Source organism: Gasterosteus aculeatus, chromosome 1 (assembly GCF_964276395.1).
Source record: "Gasterosteus aculeatus chromosome 1, fGasAcu3.hap1.1, whole genome shotgun sequence".
Taxonomy (NCBI): domain Eukaryota; kingdom Metazoa; phylum Chordata; class Actinopteri; order Perciformes; family Gasterosteidae; genus Gasterosteus; species Gasterosteus aculeatus.
In genome coordinates, this window is record NC_135688.1 from 19,412,848 (window position 1) to 19,434,079 (window position 21,232).

At 42.1% G+C, this 21,232-nt stretch overlaps 5 protein-coding genes across 5 annotated transcripts; all 5 read right to left on the reverse strand.

Moving 5' to 3' along the window:
* Positions 1-8,879: 8,879 nt before the first annotated feature.
* Positions 8,880-9,764, reverse strand: LOC120823118 (zona pellucida sperm-binding protein 3). Its single transcript, XM_040183246.2, has 2 exons — positions 9,187-9,764; positions 8,880-9,106 (listed from the first exon to the last, which is right to left on the reverse strand). Exons 1-2 carry the CDS (start codon positions 9,664-9,666, stop codon positions 8,984-8,986), a joined length of 603 nt encoding a protein of 200 aa, XP_040039180.2. The 5' UTR covers positions 9,667-9,764; the 3' UTR covers positions 8,880-8,983.
* A 1,073-nt stretch (positions 9,765-10,837) lies between these two features.
* On the reverse strand, positions 10,838-11,689 carry LOC120826120 (zona pellucida sperm-binding protein 3). Its single transcript, XM_040188120.2, has 2 exons — positions 11,137-11,689; positions 10,838-11,056 (listed from the first exon to the last, which is right to left on the reverse strand). Exons 1-2 carry the CDS (start codon positions 11,614-11,616, stop codon positions 10,934-10,936), a joined length of 603 nt encoding a protein of 200 aa, XP_040044054.2. The 5' UTR covers positions 11,617-11,689; the 3' UTR covers positions 10,838-10,933.
* Positions 11,690-14,065: 2,376 nt separating this feature from the next.
* Positions 14,066-14,917, reverse strand: LOC120830053 (zona pellucida sperm-binding protein 3). Its single transcript, XM_040194584.2, has 2 exons — positions 14,365-14,917; positions 14,066-14,284 (listed from the first exon to the last, which is right to left on the reverse strand). The coding sequence occupies exons 1-2, from the start codon at positions 14,842-14,844 to the stop codon at positions 14,162-14,164; spliced, it is 603 nt and encodes a 200-aa protein (XP_040050518.2). The 5' UTR covers positions 14,845-14,917; the 3' UTR covers positions 14,066-14,161.
* A 2,658-nt stretch (positions 14,918-17,575) lies between these two features.
* LOC144404984 (zona pellucida sperm-binding protein 3-like) lies at positions 17,576-18,426 on the reverse strand. The gene is made up of 2 exons (XM_078098521.1): positions 17,875-18,426; positions 17,576-17,794 (listed from the first exon to the last, which is right to left on the reverse strand). The coding sequence occupies exons 1-2, from the start codon at positions 18,352-18,354 to the stop codon at positions 17,672-17,674; spliced, it is 603 nt and encodes a 200-aa protein (XP_077954647.1). The 5' UTR covers positions 18,355-18,426; the 3' UTR covers positions 17,576-17,671.
* Positions 18,427-19,637: 1,211 nt separating this feature from the next.
* LOC120830069 (zona pellucida sperm-binding protein 3) lies at positions 19,638-20,493 on the reverse strand. Its single transcript, XM_040194585.2, has 2 exons — positions 19,941-20,493; positions 19,638-19,860 (listed from the first exon to the last, which is right to left on the reverse strand). Exons 1-2 carry the CDS (start codon positions 20,418-20,420, stop codon positions 19,738-19,740), a joined length of 603 nt encoding a protein of 200 aa, XP_040050519.1. The 5' UTR covers positions 20,421-20,493; the 3' UTR covers positions 19,638-19,737.
* Between the last annotated feature and the right edge of the window lie 739 nt (positions 20,494-21,232).

Consider the following 21,232-nt stretch of genomic DNA (forward strand, 5'->3'; position numbering starts at 1 on the left):
TTGTCATATAGAGTTGATTGCAGCCACATTGAGGAGTTTAGTTCCAATTAGATTGTTTGGCCAACACTCATGTTTCCCACAATATTAATTCACAGCAGAGCGCAAACAATGTAACAATGCACATTGTGGAAATGAGGGCTGACTGCATTCCTTTGAGATGTGGCAGTAGACCATTTATACCACTGCTGATTTCTTTCCCTAAATCTGAGATCCCCCTGATACAAGGTGGTGAATAACTTAGTCCGAAGGTCTCTAGACTATTGCAACAGGAGTCAAGACAATAACAGACCACACGAAGTGAAGAAAATAACTATGAACAGAAATGTGCAACACAGAATACATTGAGTAGAACGGAGTGAAATAAATGTATAAATCTAAAAAATAAATACACTGTAAAATTGGATAGAAACTAAAAACAAATTGAAATATACTACATAAAAGCCAGACTGAACTGATCAGTTTTTTGGTTTCCGTTTGAAAATATCAATAAAACACTCTCAGATCCTCAAAGGATTTACCAAGGGCATATACTGCACATCATGGCTAAACACAGCTCCACAAAGTTTTGTATCCTTTAAAAACAGATAAAATGAAATGACCACCAGTACCGCAGGTTGAGGATATTTTCTAGTAGAATTATTTAACCACAGATCCACAGGTGACCGAAGTTAACAGACTAAGGCATAGGATTCCCCAGATTACAACATTTAAACAATTTAAAAAAAGATAACATTCATTCAAAGATATGTATTAAACCAGCCTTCCATCAGCTCTAAGAACTATAAAAATAACCAAATGGGCCACACACTCACACACTCACACCAAACAATATAGATCAAAATCAAAAGCATGCAATTATTGAGAAAATATTTACACTGTAACAAATTACAAAAAAAATTACGAGAATACAGTTGAATACTGTAAAATATAGCAACGGTTGACGTCTTGGAAGAAAATATTTTTTTACAGCACGCTACTGTTTAAAGTTGTGGCATACTACTTATTATTTTTTCGGTTGACTCTAACTCTGCCCACTTCTTGCATCATAAAATCCCATTGCATTAAGAGTCAGTTTCTTATTTAGCACATTGAATTTAGACTTTATCTTATTTTATTCTTACATTGCACCAATTCACCAAGTCAAATTCTTCTATGTAACATATACGGCAATAAATGGCTTCTTAGTGGAAAGCCGTGAAGGGGATTGATGCACTGCTGTCGTGTCACTTTAACATCACATTAATACAGACTGTGTCTGTGGCCAGCAGTCATATTGCTAATAAATTATACTAATAAAGAGTGCTCTTTTTCAATAAAACCGTGTTGGGAACGGTATAGGAGCATTGTTTTGGTTAATAGCCAGTGTGAAATGAATAATCAACATCAATAGAATTATTAATAATCACGAAGATAATTAAAAATAAATATCAGGGCACCGCCCTAAAAAGGGACTAATAACTAAACCCTAAATCAAGTCTCGTAATTGATATACACTCATTAAGAGCACAGAATGGAAGGTTTCAGTTTGTACTGGCTATGTTTCCAGGTTTATTAACTTTCAACAATACTAATCAGATCAATACAATTTCAAGTCAACAAAAGCTTGTATACGACATCCCAATATCTAAACAACAAACAAAAACATTTAATCGTGTAGGATTGTGGAGGGAGAGGAGTGTGTTGTGCTGTTTTGTGTGAGTGAGGGAGGGAGGCGCTCGCTGGCAGCAAAGCTATTGACCATACGGCAGGCTACGCGTGGCTACGAGCTGGCCCAGGTGCTGCTAAGAGCCTGTGTTTGTCCACCACGTCTGGTCCTTGCATAGTGTAAGATTTGTCTGTATCTATACGTGTGGAGGGACAGCGGTGTTAATTCAAAAATAGAAGAAAAGACTCAACCCAAAGCAGATCTTATCCACTTCAGTGAGACACGATAGCAGTTAACTTCATCAGACTGTCATGCAGTTCATAAACATACACAATTGCTCGTTAAACAATGTAGTAAACATCAAAACAAAAATAACGAGCATGCTAATCTAACTTCTGGCCAGTCGTAGCCTTACTGTAAGTTAATAGGATTTGTTGTGTATCCTCGAGTCGTGTTTAACCCAGCATCCTCTTGGTCCTTTGTCGCAGGAATCGATTGGGGATCTTGTAAACGGCTGGGTTTCTTGGTGATGCTACAGTGGTTCGTGCTCTCTAACACGCAAGCTGGAACATAGGTATCACTGACGAGGTTTGGTCGAGGGGGGCGTTGGGTTGGAGAGGCCTAATCGCTGAAAGCTGGAGAGCCTGAATCCTTAATCCTATCATCGATGCAAGTCAATTCGAAAAGACATTTTTTAGAGAGGGAGTTCCTTATCAACTCTCAGTCCAGAGCAGAGGGACCCATGTGGTGTCTGTGGCTTGACCAGTCATATCTCAGGGTTGCTTCGCCAAAAGAGAGAGAAATCAAACCTAGGTGAGGACAAATTCTTTGCAGGGGTTTTATGTCCTGAAGCAGCATTACATTCCAAAGCTTAGCCTTGGTTTTTAGGCTACGGTGGGAGCACAACAACAGTGAATTTTTAAAGAATCTGTATTTGTGGTCATCGTGGACAGATCCAGTTTCTTATTTAGTGATCTGCAATGTTTGGTAAATAAAGCATTTGTATAATAGGTCCATTGTCGTTCATAATATCAGGAGATTGGCTCCCATACTCTATATAAACAGACAGCAAACAAAGTTGTTTTTCTCTGAGCCTGCATACACACAGGCTTACAATTGATATGCTGTCATGGAAGCTAGAAAGTCATATACATGATTTGTCCATCACTTATGATCCACTGGTATGATTACTAATGTGGTAAATTTAAAGTTAGGTTAATAACCAATGGCTGACAGGATAAATAAAGTATGATGTCAATTCTGCACTTGATTGAAACATCACTCATTTTTTCATGTCATGCATCTTCCACAGAGAAGTGAACTTATTGGTCCTAATGGCTCGGGTGGAGTCTGCTGCACCAGAATTCATGTTTAGCATGTTGAACCAGGCAAAAAAACATTAGAGCATTTTCACATTATGCATATTGGTTGACAGTTCCATTTCTAGAATCATTTAGCTGGAAAAGGCAAGCAACTGGTGAGCAAGACCTAATGCATTTATAGTTTAATTGGCCCTGACATTTTATTGTATTTCCTTCCCACTTTGCTAATTCCCCAGGGAGCTCTGGCCCCGGCTGGTGCCTCATTTGCGAAACTTGAGCTCAATCAAGGAAATAGACTACTCCAATAAGGACATTCTGATTGTGCCATGTCAGAGATTTGGCCTCAACGTTGACTCCCTGAGTGGGAGAGTTGGCTTCAGAGAGTCCAATATGTCGTCCAGACATGCACATTTAATTTGACAGGGCTACCACTAATCAGGTCTTGGGGCTGAAGTTGCAGTAACTGATAGCCATGCCAATTGAAGTTTGAATTTAGTAAATTGAGATTTTGATGCTGCTAGGATCTTTCCTTCAGTAGTCCTTTCATGTTGTGAGATATGTCTACACCCACTAATTGTATAAATATATAAATGCTGGCAGATAACCAACTGGATAAAACTGGAGTGTAGATATGAATGTCCCTTCCAGTCATGGATATTGACTGGAGGAATAAGTGCCATTAGGACCTGGCATTTATATTGAGCCTCTCTCATCTTCAGTCTTACACTACTGTTACGTGCAATTTTAGTAAATAGGAAGTAAAGTTTTAATAATTAATTTCTTCTTTTGGATCCCAAACTATTTAAAATAAATAATACATTTTGTCTAAATTATATAATTTTCTATGCAAATAGTCATTGTTACAGTGAAGAAGAAAATATCAATACAACAGGTTTCTACAGCAAGTATATATAAACTGACAGACCCTGGTGGTGGAGAACACCACCAGTCTGCAGTCTGCAATCCTTTAAAACTGGGGTTTGCTGCGGATTGGAGGTGTCTGGGGCGGCGGAGGGATGCATCTGGTGCATTCTGGTGCAACTGACAGCAGCAGAGAGGGGAACCTTCTTTACATTCTTACAGCACTGATGCAATTGGTTTGCGGAAATGGTGCCCACGCCTGGTTTGGTAGTTCTAAACCATTTTAAGTCCAAGGTCCCTGACCTCGGCCTTGGTGACCAATAAGATCTACCTATTGAGGCATTAAGAGAAAACAACTGTCCAACGTACAACTTAAAGTACTTACAGGCCTAAATGTAATAGAATGAGATCAAACACTTCAAATTAATGGGACCAAGAACAAACCAAATGAAAGGAATTTCAGTGCAAATTAAAAAGGAAATTATTACACAATACGAACGAGAGAAAACACATTTGCAAAGAGGGCAAAAAAGGAACAATGTGAGCAAGAACCGAGCCTGCAGCTGATTCAGAACACCTTTGCTTGAGGCTTTACTATGACCAAGAAAGTGGATTACAGCACTCCAGTTCTGAGGTCTTCACACTGGCTTTATATCCAACAACGAATTTAAATTAAAATCTTACCGTTGGTTTATGAAGCCCTGAATAGTTTTGAGCCAAAATACATGTCTTACCTGGTGCTACCTTAAGAACCATCCTGACCGGTCAGGTCGTCTGGGACGGGTCACCTTTCTGTTCCCAGAGTCAAAACTAAACATGTAGAAGCAGCATTCAGTTTTCACAGGATTCACACATGTCTGAGGGCTTTTAGTCAAACCAACAACTTTTTAGTTAGACCTGGGGTGGACGTGGCGCAGGGGTAGAGAGGGTGTGCTGGGAACCGCAATGTTGGCGGTTCGAGGTTGCTCCCTAATTGCTCCGTGTGCAAAAATGTAAAAACCCATGGGTTAAAAATGCAATGTAAGTCGCTTTGGATAAAAGTGTCAGCTAGATGACCTGTAACCTGTAATCTAACCTAACAAAACTGTTTTGTTGCCTACACCAACCTTTGTGATCCGTTTATACAAGAAACCTAAGTAAGAATTATGTCTAGACAATTGATCCAATTTTAAATGCAATCACAATTTGGGATGTCACAATTAAATGAGCATATTTGTCAGGGATATTGACGATTAAAATGCGTGCTTCTGCTACATATCAAATTAGAAAAAGAATTTCCTCCTGAAAATGCCTTAGAATGCTGAAAGCTGCAGCAGGAATGAATTTGAAACAATTGCTGAAAATACAGAAATGATAAAATACTAGGAAGCTGAAAGCTGAACTGAATTGAGAAAAAAGAAAAATGAAAATACAGAAATCAAAACTTTCCCAAAGATTATCGATTACAAATGAATAGTTATGAGGATATATGTACTGTATGCGCTTATGTAGCATATATTTGTTTGTAGACATGTATAGAACAAGAAGGTTAAAGATGTGTTTGCAAATCTGTGTATGCTCAGATCAGAAATTCGATCAATCGAAGCAGTGAAACATGCAAAATTCCTAAGTGCCTTAAACGTCAAATAAACAAACAGAACTTTGTGAATAGCACGGCATGCAGCGGCTTTCCCAATGATTGCCCCTTTGCCAAGTTTATCCAGTTGACTTTGCCTGCGCGGGAGCAGGTGATTTTGCCAGACTTGAACCGAAAAGCCTGATCTTTGAAATTTTATCCTGCAAATTTTCCGGCTAACTCAATTAGCCACGTACGAGGAATGGAGCCCTGTTCGGAATGGATTAACTAATCATGGATGGCAGACAATTTCTGTAGATACCATCAAGTGCTCCCACAGATGACTGCAAAAGGCCTCAAGTACAAAGTAAGACTGAAGATCTTCACGTTTTCAAACTTTGTTTTGGTTCGCATTAAGACAGAGACCATATGAAGAATCTTAACAAAAAAGATGTTAAGATTCTTGATGATGATGATGGGTTATCATATCATAGATTTTATGAAACGGAAACAGGAGACTGCCCAGTTTACACTGTATGTAGTATTTAAACAGAGACTTCTCCTGTGGTTAAAGGACAGGAAAAGTGTTTAATTGCAACTTCATTGTGATCAGAGCAGTGGTTCTCAACATTTTTCAGTGATTCACCCCTTGTGAGGTATTTTTTAGCCACAAAGAATTTTTGGTTGAGAAAAAAAGGTAGTACACATGGCTGTGCCATCATCTGATTTCTTAAACTGTCAACTGTGAAGATTGCATTGCCACATTGACTGAGTGCTTTTTCATTTACATTTGAGTAAGAAACTTGTTCTTCACTAAGGATCTTTGTCAGTCTCAGTGGCAAGGAGGCAACTGCTGTGATCCAGCTCTTCTCCAGGCACAGTCTGTTTCGTTTCTTTGTTCTGATCACAGTCGTTGCAGAGAAGGAACCCTAACATAAACATGTGGAGGCAAAGAAAGGTGGCAGTGATTGACAACCAATGACAGGTGGCAAGTGCCAGCTTGAGTCTGCTTTCCATGAAATAATCCAATCCACACTCTTCCTTTTCTGAAGTTTAGGAATGTATAGAATTCTAGGACCACATAATCCCCTTCCTGCAGTGCTTTTTTTCACACATGTACTGGGAAAGTACATGCGTTGTTTTGTTTCTGATCAAAGAGGAAGAAAAACATTATTATTACATACAGACTTGTGATTTTATTGTTAAATGTGGAATACAAATTTCTATGAGCTAACAAAGGTATTAAACGACTTTCCCTAGAAATGTTAAATAGTACTGTGTGAATGAGAAATTACAAATATTTATTTAAATATACAAATATTTATTTGTAATTTCGTCTGAAATCGGAGCAGCTAACGGAAACTGGGAATGGAAAATTCTTGCCCGTGGAAATCCTAGATATTATGATGTTTGCTCAACAACCGTAATCTCAGCAGATCAATACACCAATGAGTACAGATGACTCATTATGGCTCCATCTCTTAATGACTAACAGCTTTGACAGATGTTAAACAATGGTGAACTTCCGAACAAATCAATATTCCAGGTTGAAATGTATGTACAATAAACACATGACACATTCTAAATGGAGCTTTACAAACTTAGAATATACAGTATCTAATCATGAAATAAAAGTACATATACACTTGCTCACACACATAAACAGTGATAGCATGAACGTGGCACCCATGCTAAATGGATTGAGTCGTAGGGTCACGGTTCTGGCAATAAAGTTCCATTCACCCGCAGTGTAAAGCGTGGACAGATGGTTTTAACTTTATAGCCATTCCTTATCCACCATTCAATGGGCTTTTAGCCACACAGTATGTCCTCCTCATATGTTTGCGAAAGTAGACAAATAGAACAAAAGTGACTGTTTTATTGGATATTAAGCAGCTTAGTTGATGGGGGGGGAGACACATTTTGTAATAGCTTAAGGTTGGTCAAACTAGCTTGTATCCTATGCAGAAAAAAAGTCTGCATACAAGTTAATAACAAATGTATTTCACCGCTGCTGTTGCTTTTTTGACTGTATTGGTTGATTTTCTCTGCCTTTAGATTTTAATATTACTCTTAGCTAAATGTACATGGCGTGACCATTTAAATTGAATTTAAAAGGACCACAAAATGCTCTTCACTCTGGCACAAACATTGCTCCAGAAGTGAAGCATATCTTCCTGAATTAAATCAAATAAGATAACAATGTATTGATGCATTCTATACCTTTTTGAGTTATAAGGCTTTTTCTGTTGCCAGGGAATGGATGTGGCAAGGGCAAAGCTGAGACGCAAACAGGAAATTCCTGTGTTGGCCAAACAGACCGCTCAGTTGAGACTATGCAGTCATTGGAGGACCCAGCCCACATCAACCTAGAAAGCTGGGTCTTTTCAACCAGATGCACATATTTACTTGGTATTGCCAAAGGAAATAGCTCCATGGTACAACACCTCCGTAGAAGTCAAAGGCTCCATTGAGTTACTTTATGGTGTGCTCAGGCTTTGAACACAAGTAAATTGTCTTGTGTTCATATAGACATGGACAGTTGAATAATTCCAATAACTTGTGTTACAGCACCATAAAAAGAAAAGCAATGAATCCTAACCGGATTACCCTAACACTAGCTATGAATCCATGTAAACATTTAAAATTAGTTTTAAATCAAATATTCATATTTAGACAAAATTGAAAGTTTAAGAGGAACACATCCGCTACATTAGCTTTTGTACGGATTAGCAGGTACTTTGACACCAGCAAACCTGATCCCTTAGCCCAAAATGTGGAGGTGCAAACACGTCAGCACCAACGCGAGTAGCCATTTTCTGCTCGTTCTCATGGAGACCTTGAGTCTAGGACTTTGCACCTAGCTTACAAAGACCATCTGTGCAAGGAAAGTGACCTGATAACGTACAAACAGTTATCTAGTGCACGATTCAGGTGGTGCACCCGCTTCTGTGAGCATGGAAATCATGGATTAGATGGACACGTTTGTGCCTAGTTCGGTTTCCAAAGAATCATTGGGAGGAAAATTCAGTTGGGAGCCAAGTTAACATAGAACTAAAGATTTTTCCACCACCCAGCCCGTTCCTGGCTAAAGTATAGGTGAAGTGAAAGATGAACCTATTCCACCACCCAGCCCGTTCCTGGCTAAAGTATAGGTGAAGTGAAAGACGAAGCTAACACAACAAAAGACCACTTTTTCAGGACAGATCACAGGAATCCAGTGGGACGAAACTCTTTACATCAATGATGCTTGGTACTCAAGCACAGTCAATTGTAACAAAGGGTCTCCCTTGAAGGTGATTTTTGTAATGTTAGTTATTTTTCCATTAATTTGTGCATTCTGTCAATTCATTGTTTCTTTCCTGAGAGTTGGATCTGATGACATAAAAATATAGTACAGTCGATTTGAATAAACATTTTGAATTTACACTTCAAACAAGACAATCACCGGTCATGGGTTTGTGCCTGGAGTTAAAAAAGGACTAGATCAAGCAAGAGCTAGTGTGCTGGGACATAAATAACTTTATTGTTCGCTCTTAAACAGTTGATTTGGAGGAAGTAAACTCAGGTGGGTCTGTGCAGGCAGAGACAGCTTTTGACTCATCTCTGGTAGTGGCACTCCACTCCAATTTCCATACTCTGGCTCCTTGTGATGCGAACTCCGCCGGACACGTCGGGGTTGTAGACCAGAGTAAAAGCGTAAACTAAGGTGTCCCCGGTCATCTGAGGAAACAAGAACACCACATTAACAGGTGTTGCCTAAAACATGTGATAGCAATCAATTATATGACGAAAAACCTCACCACTCGCGTACTGCCACAGTTGTGCAGCTCATAGTCAAAGACCAGCACATTAGACCAGCTATCGAGCTCAGTGGCTGGACAACCACCAAGGGTGATATCCTCTGGGTTTATCAGCTCACCAGAACCTAGCAAGTCCTGGCTCACTTCCACCTGGATCCTGCTTTCCCCACACCTCACGGCAACACGTTCAACCGTCGCTGGTTGCGGCAGTTCAACCTTCACTGGTTGTGCCAGTTCAAAGTCGACAGGGGTCTCCTTCACTATATCCACTGGATCTTGTGGATACCTCCAGGACAGTTGGTCGACTGATGGTTGGAGCACGTCAGCTCGTCGAGTAGACTCCCAGGAGTGGGATTTCTCAGGTTCTGCTGCTGGGTCATCCTCAACCTGCCAGTAGTTAGGCTCTCTCACGCCGAGGACGTAGGAATCACTACAGCTGACACACGCAAGCACAAACACAAGAAGATGCCTGGACCCCATTGTGGCAAACACAGAATGAACAACACGTGGCCACTGCCAGCATAAAAAGGAGGTGACTCCTCCCTCCGACTCGTTAGCTGGATCCCTCTGCACATGTGTAGATCTCATAGCTGCACGTCATACTAATTGGATACAGGAGTAACCAATGTATAATCATAAGTGCAACAACATGAAATAGACAATGATTCAATACAAAACATCATAATTTGACAAAAATTGAACAAAGAATCCAACTAGATGTCAAAGTAAGTACTTGTATTTACGTGATGCTGCCATATTGGGAGTTTATTTTGCTGTATTTTGTACTTTCACTCATTACTTTTTAACAAACTAAAGTCTCGTTGTGAGGAGAATTTAGTTGGAATTGTTTAGGGATTCCACTAAGCGAAGTAATTATGTATGGTTAGTGACGTCGGTCAGCAGTGGGGAAACCCCAATTTCTCTGAAGATGATCCACAAAGCAGCATCAGATTCTTTCTTCCATGTGTTACAGTGTGGGGTCATGCAAATGACATGAAACTAGGTTCAATGTATTTTAACACTGTTGCAAAATATAGTTATCCTGACGGTTACTTGTATTTGACATTTCTTGGTCATGATTTTTTCTTGGCCGAACAATAAATCACTAATGAAATATTGGAATGGAACGATCTGCATTGCTTTTGTAAAGGATCAAGGACCAAGCCTGTCCTATGCTGAAGGAGCAATGTATGGAAGCATTAAAACTCCAGTCGTATCAGGGTGGCTACCTACACTACTTCCAGGTCATTGCACTCAGTTCAGAACGGTCCTAAGAAAATTTGACAAGTCAAATCCAGTCTGAGTCAAGCGAAAGTCCAAAGTAATCAGATGCCCACATTTCAGGACAGCACAGGAATCCGGTGGGACGAGACGAGGCAGACGCTTCACATCAATGAGGCTTGACATTCAAGCACAGTCAAATGGAACGGTCTCCCTTGAAGGGGATTTTTGTGATGTTAAAATGTCGGCTACATTGACAAGAGATTTGCTTTGTTGCTGCAAAGTCATCTGATAATGTACAACAGTTATCTAGCGCATGATTGAGGTGGTGTACCAGCTTTCGTGAGCATCAACATTAATGAGATTGACGTTCAGCCATAGGTTTGTGCAGTGTGGAATTTTAGGGGCATATATCAAGAAGGAGCCAGTGTGCTGGGACAGCAATAACTTTATTGTTTGCGTCTAAACAGTTGATTTGGAGGAAGTAAACTCAGGTGGGTCTGTGCAGGCAGAGACAGCTTTTGACTCATCTCTGGTAGTGGCACTCCACTCCAATTTCCATACTCTGGCTCCTTGTGATGCGAACTCCGCCGGACACGTCGGGGTTGTAGACCAGAGTAAAAGCGTAAACTAAGGTGTCCCCGGTCATCTGAGGAAACAAGAACACCACATTAACAGGTGTTGCCTAAAACATGTGATAGCAATCAATTATATGACGAAAAACCTCACCACTCGCGTACTGCCACAGTTGTGCAGCTCATAGTCAAAGACCAGCACATTAGACCAGCTGTCGACCTCAGTGGCTGGACAACCACCAAGGGTGATATCCTCTGGGTTTATCAGCTCACCGGAACCTAGCAAGTCCTGGCTCACTTCTACCTGGATCCTGCTTTCCCCACACCTCACGGCAACACGTTCAACCGTCGCTGGTTGCGGCAGTTCAACCTTCACTGGTTGTGCCAGTTCAAAGTCGACAGGGGTCTCCTTCACTATATCCACTGGATCTTGTGGATACCTCCAGGACAGTTGGTCGACTGATGGTTGGAGCACGTCAGCTCGTCGAGTAGACTCCCAGGAGTGGGATTTCTCAGGTTCTGCTGCTGGGTCATCCTCAACCTGCCAGTAGTTAGGCTCTCTCACGCCAAGGACGTAGGAATCACTACAGCTGACACACGCAAGCACAAACACAAGAAGATGCCTGGACCCCATTGTTGCAAACACAGAATGAACAACACGTGGCCACTGCCAGCATAAAAAGGAGGTGACTCCTCCCTCCGACTCGTTAGCTGGATCCCTCTGCACATGTGTAGATCTCATAGCTGCACGTCATACTAATTGGATACAGGAGTAACCAATGTATAATCATAAGTGCAACAACATGAAATAGACAATGGTTCAATTCAAAACCTCATAATTTGATGAAAATTAAACAAGGAATCCAACTAGATGTCAAAGTAACTAAGTACTTGTATTCACGTGATGTTGCCATATTGGGAGTTTTTTATTTTTCTGTATTGTGTACTTCCACTCAATTACTTAAAAGTCTTGTGAGGAAAACTCAGTCGGAAGCTTAGTTAGTACAGACCTAAGGCTTTTCCACCACCCAGTCTCCTCCCGGCTAGTGTAGGGCTGAATTCAAATTGTCAAAAAAATGAACTGTGCCTTGGCCTCTTGGGGAAAACGTCACAGGGTCATGGAAAGATGGTTAGGGGAATTCATGAAGATTTAGGAAAGGAAAACCAGTGTTTAGAGATTCCAACTTCACTAAGCTACGTAATTATGACGCATGTTAGTGACGTTGGTCAGCAGCGCCGAAACTACAATTTCTCTGAAGATGACCCACAAAGCAACATCAGATTCTTTCTTCTATGTGTTAGTGCTGTGTCATGCAAACGACATGAAACCAGGTTCAAGGTCTTTAACACGGTTGCAAAATAAATTACTTATACTCACGGTTAGTTGCATCATTGGAGTTTCTCGCAAATGATTTACTCTTGGCCGAACGACACGTCACTAATGAAATGTTGGCGCGGAACTATCTCCATTCCTTTTGTAAAGGATGGGCCAGCCTGTCCTATGCTGAAGGAGCGAAGTAGGGAAGCATTAAAAGCACCATTGGTATCATTGCGGCATACTACTTCCATGTCATTTCACTCAGTTAAGAACTGTCCCAGGCAAATTTGACAATTCAAATCCAGAATGGGTCAAGTGAAAGTGCAAAATAACCTCATATAGGACCACATTTTTCAGGACGGAGCACAGAAATCTGTTGTATAGCCGGATACTGTGTAAAACAAAAATGCTCACAAAAACATAAGAATGCACCAAGAATCCTGCACCAAAAAAATAAAAAGAATGTTTCCGTTTGCTATGTAAAGCTGTTTTCCTGTATAGACACTTAGTAGCGCAAATAGCGCCTTGAGATGTGAAGCCGTTTCATGAACCTGCTTTAAGGTGTGAAAATGTTTTCCTGTATAAAGTGCGTAGTAGCGCAAATAACGCACAAACCTGCTTTGATGGAGTTTCCGAACCGAAACTGCGATCGACGCAAACGAAACCCCGGTGATGCACATTGCTTCTGCTAAAAAAGTATATAAGACAACATGTTTTAACACACAAAAGGCGCTTACTTCTTGTTTCTTGCTCACACACGAAGACGGGGAATCTAGCTTATTAACTATTGATGCACTGCCTTTTTAACCTTTAGGGTTTGAAAGATATAACTGCTTTTGTTTTCTATTCAATTTGTGTAAACCTTTTCGCTTTTTTATATAAATAAAAATTCTCCTTTTTGGGGAACAAAATACCATTTGTTTCCGGGGGCCTCCTCCAAGGGGCTGAATGTCAAGAACACCGCTTTGAAACCTGCAGACACCGGTGAGTGCCCTTATCTTGATCCATAGAGGTACCAGTCATCCCCCAAGGGCATTAGGGACCTAATCGGTATGTAAGGACGAGCTCACTCAACGCAGGGGTTATAGGTCAAACATATAGGTCCCGGGTGAGAACTTGATCAAAAGGTTCCTTAACTCAATAAAGTGTTAGAATGAGTATCACGAATGTATCGTCTTAACCTACTTCACCATCATCCGCGTTAGATATTGGGGGGGGAAGATAAGCAATACTGTGTGTACCGAACAAATAAGAGTCATCTCCAAAACCTTAAGGAATATGATCGATATCAGAACTCACTCGCTAAGAACGATGAGATACACAGTGACTATAAAGTAGTTCCGCTGCTGGCAAAAGCATAAAACGCACAATTTAATAGGCATAATACCACTCGCCCTTGTAGCTCTTAGCCCTACTCTTAAGGAAGTTGCCTTCCTCACTCAAACTACTATAGCTCATCGCGACAAAACCATTGGGACAAGACAAGGCAGACGGTTTACATCTATGAGGCTTGATATTCAAGCACGGTCAAATGTAAAAAGACAGCCTCCTTTAAGGTCATTTTTTGAATGTTAAGATGCCGGCCATATTCAGAGAATTGCTTTGTTGCTGCCAAGTTACCTGATAATGTACAACAGTTATCTAGCGCATGATTGAGGCAGTATACCATCTTGCATGGGCATCAAAGTCGTTGATGAGATTTGGACATTCAGCCATAAGTTTGTGCCTTGTGGAGTTTTAGGGGCATATCAAGAAGGAGCCAGTGTGCTGGGACAGCAATAACTTTATTGTTCGCTCTTAAACAGTTGATTTGGAGGAAGTAAACTCAGGTGGGTCTGTGCAGGCAGAGACAGCTTTTGACTCATCTCTGGTAGTGGCACTCCACTCCAATTTCCATACTCTGGCTCCTTGTGATGCGAACTCCGCCGGACACGTCGGGGTTGTAGACCAGAGTAAAAGCGTAAACTAAGGTGTCCCCGGTCATCTGAGGAAACAAGAACACCACATTAACAGGTGTTGCCTAAAACATGTGATAGCAATCAATTATATGACGAAAAACCTCACCACTCGCGTACTGCCACAGTTGTGCAGCTCATAGTCAAAGACCAGCACATTAGACCAGCTGTCGACCTCAGTGGCTGGACAACCACCAAGGGTGATATCCTCTGGGTTTATCAGCTCACCGGAACCTAGCAAGTCCTGGCTCACTTCTACCTGGATCCTGCTTTCCCCACACCTCACGGCAACACGTTCAACCGTCGCTGGTTGCGGCAGTTCAACCTTCACTGGTTGTGCCAGTTCAAAGTCGACAGGGGTCTCCTTCACTATATCCACTGGATCTTGTGGATACCTCCAGGACAGTTGGTCGACTGATGGTTGGAGCACGTCAGCTCGTCGAGTAGACTCCCAGGAGTGGGATTTCTCAGGTTCTGCTGCTGGGTCATCCTCAACCTGCCAGTAGTTAGGCTCTCTCACGCCAAGGACGTAGGAATCACTACAGCTGACACACGCAAGCACAAACACAAGAAGATGCCTGGACCCCATTGTTGCAAACACAGAATGAACAACACGTGGCCACTGCCAGCATAAAAAGGAGGTGACTCCTCCCTCCGACTCGTTAGCTGGATCCCTCTGCACATGTGTAGATCTCATAGCTGCACGTCATACTAATTGGATACAGGAGTAACCAATGTATAATCATAAGTGCAACAACATGAAATAGACAATGGCTCAATACAAAACATCATAATTTGACAAAAATTAAAGAAGGAAACCAACTAAATGGTAAATAGACTGTACTTGTATAGTGTTTTTCTAGTCTTCCAACCACTCAAAGCGCATTAACATCATTTGTGACATCATTCACACCCATTCATACACTGTAGTCGCAGCTACAGGAGCAATGTTGGGTTAAGTCTTGCCCAAGGAGACATCGACATGCGGGTTAGCCGGGCCTGGGATCGAACCGAGAACCCTCCGATTGGAGGACGACCGTGCTCCCCACTCACCGACAGTCGCCCAGATGTTGCTAGATGTAAAAATAACTAAAGCCTAGTTTATGCTTCTGTGTTTTCAGAGCGACGCAGATGCAAGACCCCCTTGCGTGCCTTTTCACACCTCCTTGCGTGCTTGCGTGCGTCGACCCATTTTTCTAGGCTTGCGTCGAAAGCAAGCCTCCTGCAGCCCGCAAGGCTGTGATTGGTCTGCTAACTACATCCTTTATGGAGTCTCACATTTCCGTTTTCATAGCCCGATACCGTCATTATTAAAACGAAGAATGTTTACGAGAGAACAGATCAGATTGAAGAGCTTTTGTCAGAAGAAATGCGTAAATATGACCGCTTATACAACCCGTCATTGGCAGACTATAAGGACGCGCGGATAGCCTCTTATTCATTGAGGGAGATCGCCACAAACGTCGGTTTGCCGGTCGAGAAGTGCACAAAGTTGTGGAGGAAAATACGGGACAAATGTGTCCGCGATGAAAAGCAGCAGTGGCGATGCACGGGGCAATAAAGTCTATGATAAATAAATAAACAAATAAATAAATAGACGTGACTCTCTCGGTCGTCTTCGACAAAAAAACGTTACTCCACCTGTTGTTCTGGAGGTGAATTGCTCTGCAAAACACGCAAAACTTTTTGAAACCATGAATTGAAACGAGTGCGTGGATGCAACGACGCAGAAGCATGTGCCAGCCTTCAGTACTTGTATTTACATGATGCTGCCATATTGGGAGTTTTTTATTTTGCTGTATTGTGTACTTTCACTCATTACTTTTTAACAAACTAAAGTCTTGTTGTGAGGAGAATTTAGTTGGAAGCTTAGTTAACACAGACCTAAGGCTTTTCCACCACCCAGTCTCTTCCTGGCTAGTGTAGGGCTGAATTCAAATTGTCAAAAAAATTAACTATGCCTTGGCCTCTTGGGGAAAACGTCACAGGCACATGGAAAGATGGTTAGGGGAATTCATTAAGACTTAGGAAAGGAAAACCACAGCGTTTCGAGATTTCAACTTCACTAAAGGCTGGCGCATGATTCTGCCTCTGTGCATTTACGCACCGTCGTGTCGACGCACTCGTTTCAATTTATGGTTCTAAAAGCCTTGCGTGCTGCAGTGCAATTCACCGCCAGAACAATAGGTGGAGTAACGTTTTTTGTCGAAGACAACCTAGAAAGTCACGTCTTTGGGTGTGGAAGTCGTTGGTTTGTTTATTTATTTATCATAGACTTTATTGCCCCGTACATCGCCACTGCTGCTTTTCATCGCGGACATATTTGTCCCGTATTTTCCTCCACAACTTTGTGCACCCCTCGACCGGCAAAGCATGTTTGTGGAAGTCTCCCTTCGTGAATCAGAGGCCATCCGCGCGTCCTTATAATCCGCCGATGACGGATTGTAGAAGCGGTCATATTTACGCATTTTGTCCGACAAAAGCTCTTCAATCTGATCCGTTCTCTCGTAAACATTCGTTTTAATAATGGTGGTATTGTGCTATCAAAACGAAAATGTAAGACTTCGGAAAGGATGTAGTTGGCAGACCAATCGCAGCCTTGCGGGCTGCAGGAAGCTTGCGTGCCTTTCGACGGAAGCCTAGAAAAATGGGTCGACGCACGCAAGGTGGTGTGAAAAGGCACGCAAGGGACACACAAGGGGCTCTTGCGTCTGCGTGTCTTTGAGTCTCTCTGAAAACACAGAAGCATAAACTAGGCTTTAGCTACGTAATTATGATGCATGTTAGTAACATTGGTCAGCAGCGCCAAAACTACAATTTCCTGCCTGTCCTATGCTGAAGGAGCAAAGTAGGGAAGCATTAAAAGCACCATTTGTATCATTGCGGCCACCTATACTACTTCCATGTCATTTCACGCAGTTAAGAACAGTCCCAAGCAAATTTGAGAATTCAAATCCAGTCCGGGTCAAGTGCAAAATAACCTCATATAGGACCACATTTTTCAGGACGGAGCACAGAAATCCATTGGGACAAGACAAGGCAGACGGTTTACATCTATGAGGCTTGATATTCAAGCACGGTCAAATGTAAAAAGACAGCCTCCTTTAAGGTCATTTTTTGAATGTTAAGATGCCGGCCATATTCAGAGAATTACATTGCTGCTGCCAAGTTACCTGATAACGTACAACAGTTATCTAGCACATGATTGAGGTAGTATACCATCTTGCATGGGCATCAAAGTCATTGATGAAATTTGGACGTTCAGCCATAGGTTTGTGCCTTGTGGAGTTTTAGGGGCATATATCAAGAAGGAGCCAGTGTGCCGGGACATAAATAACTTTATTGTTCGCTCTTAAACAGTTGATTTGGAGGAAGTAAACTCAGGTGGGTCTGTGCAGGCAGAGACAGCTTTTGACTCATCTCTGGTAGTGGCACTCCACTCCAATTTCCATACTCTGGCTCCTTGTGATGCGAACTCCGCCGGACACGTCGGGGTTGTAGACCAGAGTAAAAGCGTAAACTAAGGTGTCCCCGGTCATCTGAGGAAACAAGAACACCACATTAACAGGTGTTGCCTAAAACATGTGATAGCAATCAATTATATGAAGAAAAACCTCACCACTCGCGTACTGCCACAGTTGTGCAGCTCATAGTCAAAGACCAGCACATTAGACCAGCTATCGAGCTCAGTGGCTGGACAACCACCAAGGGTGATATCCTCTGGGTTTATCAGTTCACCGGAACCTAGCAAGTCCTGGCTCACTTCTACCTGGATCCTGCTTTCCCCACACCTCACGGCAACATGTTCAACCGTCGCTGGTTGCGGCAGTTCAACCTTCACTGGTTGTGCCAGTTCAAAGTCGACAGGGGTCTCCTTCACTATATCCACTGGATCTTGTGGATACCTCCAGGACAGTTGGTCGACTGATGGTTGGAGCCCGTCAGCTTGTCGAGTAGACTCCCAGGAGTGGGATTTCTCAGGTTCTGCTGCTGGGTCATCCTCAACCTGCCAGTAGTTAGAATCTCTCACGCCGAGGAAGTAGGAATCACTACAGCTGACACACGCAAGCACAAACACAAGAAGATGCCTGGACCCCATTGTGGCAAACACAGAATGAACAACACGTGGCCACTGCCAGCATAAAAAGGAGGTGACTCCTCCCTCCGACTCGTTAGCTGGATCCCTCTGCACATGTGTAGATCTCATAGCTACACATGTGATACTAAGTGCAACAACATGAAATAGACAACGATTCAATACAAAAGATCATAATTTGACAAAAATTGAACAAAGAATCCAACTATATGTAAAAGTTAGTACTTGTTTTTTACGTGATGCCGCCATATTGGGAGTTTATTTTCCTGTATTGTGTACTTTCACTCAATTACTTTTTAACAAACTAAATGTCTCGTTGTGAGGAGAACTTAGTTGGAAGCTTAGTTAACACAGACCTAAGGCTTTTCCACCACCCAGTCTATTCCTGAATTCAAATTGTCAAATAATTTAACTGTGCTTTGGCCTCTTGGGGAAAACGTCACAGGGTTATGGACAGATGTTTAGGAGAATTCATGAAGATTTAGTAAAGGAAAACCATTATTTAGGGATTCCACTAAGCGAAGTAATTATGTATGGTTAGTGACGTCAGTCAGCAGTGGGGAAACCACAATTTCTCTGAAGATGATCCACAAAGCAGCATCAGATTCTTTCTTCCATGTGTTAGTGTGGGGTCATGCAAATGACATGAAACAACCAGGTTCAATGTATTTTAACACTGTTGCAAAATAGTTATCCTGACGGTTACTTGTATTTGACATTTCTTCTTGGCCGAATAAATGAAATAATGAAACTAATGAAATATTGGAATGGAACGATCTCCATTCCTTTTGTAAAGGATCAAGCCTGTCCTATGCTGAAGGAGCAAAGTATGGAAGCATTAAAACTCCATTCGTATCAGAGTGGCTACCTACACTTCTCAGGTCATTTCACTCAGTTCAGAACAGTCCTAAGCAAATTTGACAAGTCAAATCCAGTCTGAGTCAAGCGAAAGTCCAAAGTAATCAGATGCCCACATTTCAGGACAGCACAGGAATCCGGTGGGACGAGACGAGGCAGACGCTTCACATCAATGAGGCTTGACATTCAAGCACGGTCAAATGGAACGGTCTCCCTTGAAGGGGATTTTTGTAATGTTAAGATGTCGGCTACATTGACGATAGATTTGCTTTGTTGCTGCAAAGTCACCTGATAATGTACAACAGTTATCTAGTGCATGATTGAGGTGGTGTACCAGCTTTCGTGAGCATCAACATTAATGAGATTTGGACATTCAGCCATAGGTTTGTGCAGTGTGGAATTTTAGGGGCATATATCAAGAAGGAGCCAGTGTGCTGGGACAGCAATAACTTTATTGTTCGCTCTTAAACAGTTGATTTGGAGGAAGTAAACTCAGGTGGGTCTGTGCAGGCCGAGACAGCTTTTGACTCATCTCTGGTAGTGGCACTCCACTCCAATTTCCATACTCTGGCTCCTTGTGATGCGAACTCCGCCGGACACGTCGGGGTTGTAGACCAGAGTAAAAGCGTAAACTAAGGTGTCCCCGGTCATCTGAGGAAACAAGAACACCACATTAACAGGTGTTGCCTAAAACATGTGATAGCAATCAATTATATGACGAAAAACCTCACCACTCGCGTACTGCCACAGTTGTGCAGCTCATAGTCAAAGACCAGCACATTAGACCAGCTATCGAGCTCAGTGGCTGGACAACCACCAAGGGTGATATCCTCTGGGTTTATCAGCTCACCAGAACCTAGCAAGTCCTGGCTCACTTCCACCTGGATCCTGCTTTCCCCACACCTCACGGCAACACGTTCAACCGTCGCTGGTTGCGGCAGTTCAACCTTCACTGGTTGTGCCAGTTCAAAGTCGACAGGGGTCTCCTTCACTATATCCACTGGATCTTGTGGATACCTCCAGGACAGTTGGTCGACTGATGGTTGGAGCACGTCAGCTCGTCGAGTAGACTCCCAGGAGTGGGATTTCTCAGGTTCTGCTGCTGGGTCATCCTCAACCTGCCAGTAGTTAGGCTCTCTCACGCCGAGGACGTAGGAATCACTACAGCTGACACACGCAAGCACAAACACAAGAAGATGCCTGGACCCCATTGTGGCAAACACAGAATGAACAACACGTGGCCACTGCCAGCATAAAAAGGAGGTGACTCCTCCCTCCGACTCGTTAGCTGGATCCCTCTGCACATGTGTAGATCTCATAGCTGCACGTCATACTAATTGGATACAGGAGTAACCAATGTATAATCATAAGTGCAACAACATGAAATAGACGATCAAACAATATAAAACATCACTTGCATTTCTTCAGATTAAGATGTTATATAGGAAATACAAATTTATTAACAAATTTCCTCTTCTTTTTTAACCAATTAATTTTGTTATTAACTAAAGACAGGTTTCTTAAAAATGTTCAATTCCGCCAAGGACAAGTTTACTTCTGAGTGACATGTACGATGTAAGGGTGAAAATTCATACATTTACTTCTCCTAGATATGTTTTTTACATTTATGTCTGCAGCGAGGAAAATGCTCACAACGCCTCTCTGGAACAGTTTCAGCACAGAAAGCTCCAACCCCTGAGAGTATAGAAAATAGACATTTGTCCTTTTCCTCGTCAGCAAAAACCTGCAGGATCTGCATAAGCACATCAGCTAATAGCCTTTTTTGACAGGTCATTCAGTTAATCAAAGCAAAGACGGTCAGAAACAACTGAAATTGAGGAAATATGTGTCAATTTACTGACATGACAGGAACTGGTGTCTCTTGATTTAATCCATGCCTGATACATTGCAGTATTGTGATATTTATTTAGGCTTCTATGAATCACAATTGTATAACTAAAGTGAGCCTGTTATAGTTGAATCAGGGTGCTTAAATACCCCCAGTTTTCTTTCGCTGAATATC

Coding starts and splice junctions, on each gene's coding strand:
- LOC120823118 (XM_040183246.2), bottom strand. CDS start 9,666: ATGGGGTCCAGGCATCTTCTTGTGTTTGTGCTTGCGTGTGTCAGCTGT. Junction 9,107..9,186: donor ACTGTGGCAGTACGCGAGTG/GTGAGGTTTTTC, acceptor TTGTTTCCTCAG/ATGACCGGGGACACCTTAGT.
- LOC120826120 (XM_040188120.2), bottom strand. CDS start 11,616: ATGGGGTCCAGGCATCTTCTTGTGTTTGTGCTTGCGTGTGTCAGCTGT. Junction 11,057..11,136: donor ACTGTGGCAGTACGCGAGTG/GTGAGGTTTTTC, acceptor TTGTTTCCTCAG/ATGACCGGGGACACCTTAGT.
- LOC120830053 (XM_040194584.2), bottom strand. CDS start 14,844: ATGGGGTCCAGGCATCTTCTTGTGTTTGTGCTTGCGTGTGTCAGCTGT. Junction 14,285..14,364: donor ACTGTGGCAGTACGCGAGTG/GTGAGGTTTTTC, acceptor TTGTTTCCTCAG/ATGACCGGGGACACCTTAGT.
- LOC144404984 (XM_078098521.1), bottom strand. CDS start 18,354: ATGGGGTCCAGGCATCTTCTTGTGTTTGTGCTTGCGTGTGTCAGCTGT. Junction 17,795..17,874: donor ACTGTGGCAGTACGCGAGTG/GTGAGGTTTTTC, acceptor TTGTTTCCTCAG/ATGACCGGGGACACCTTAGT.
- LOC120830069 (XM_040194585.2), bottom strand. CDS start 20,420: ATGGGGTCCAGGCATCTTCTTGTGTTTGTGCTTGCGTGTGTCAGCTGT. Junction 19,861..19,940: donor ACTGTGGCAGTACGCGAGTG/GTGAGGTTTTTC, acceptor TTGTTTCCTCAG/ATGACCGGGGACACCTTAGT.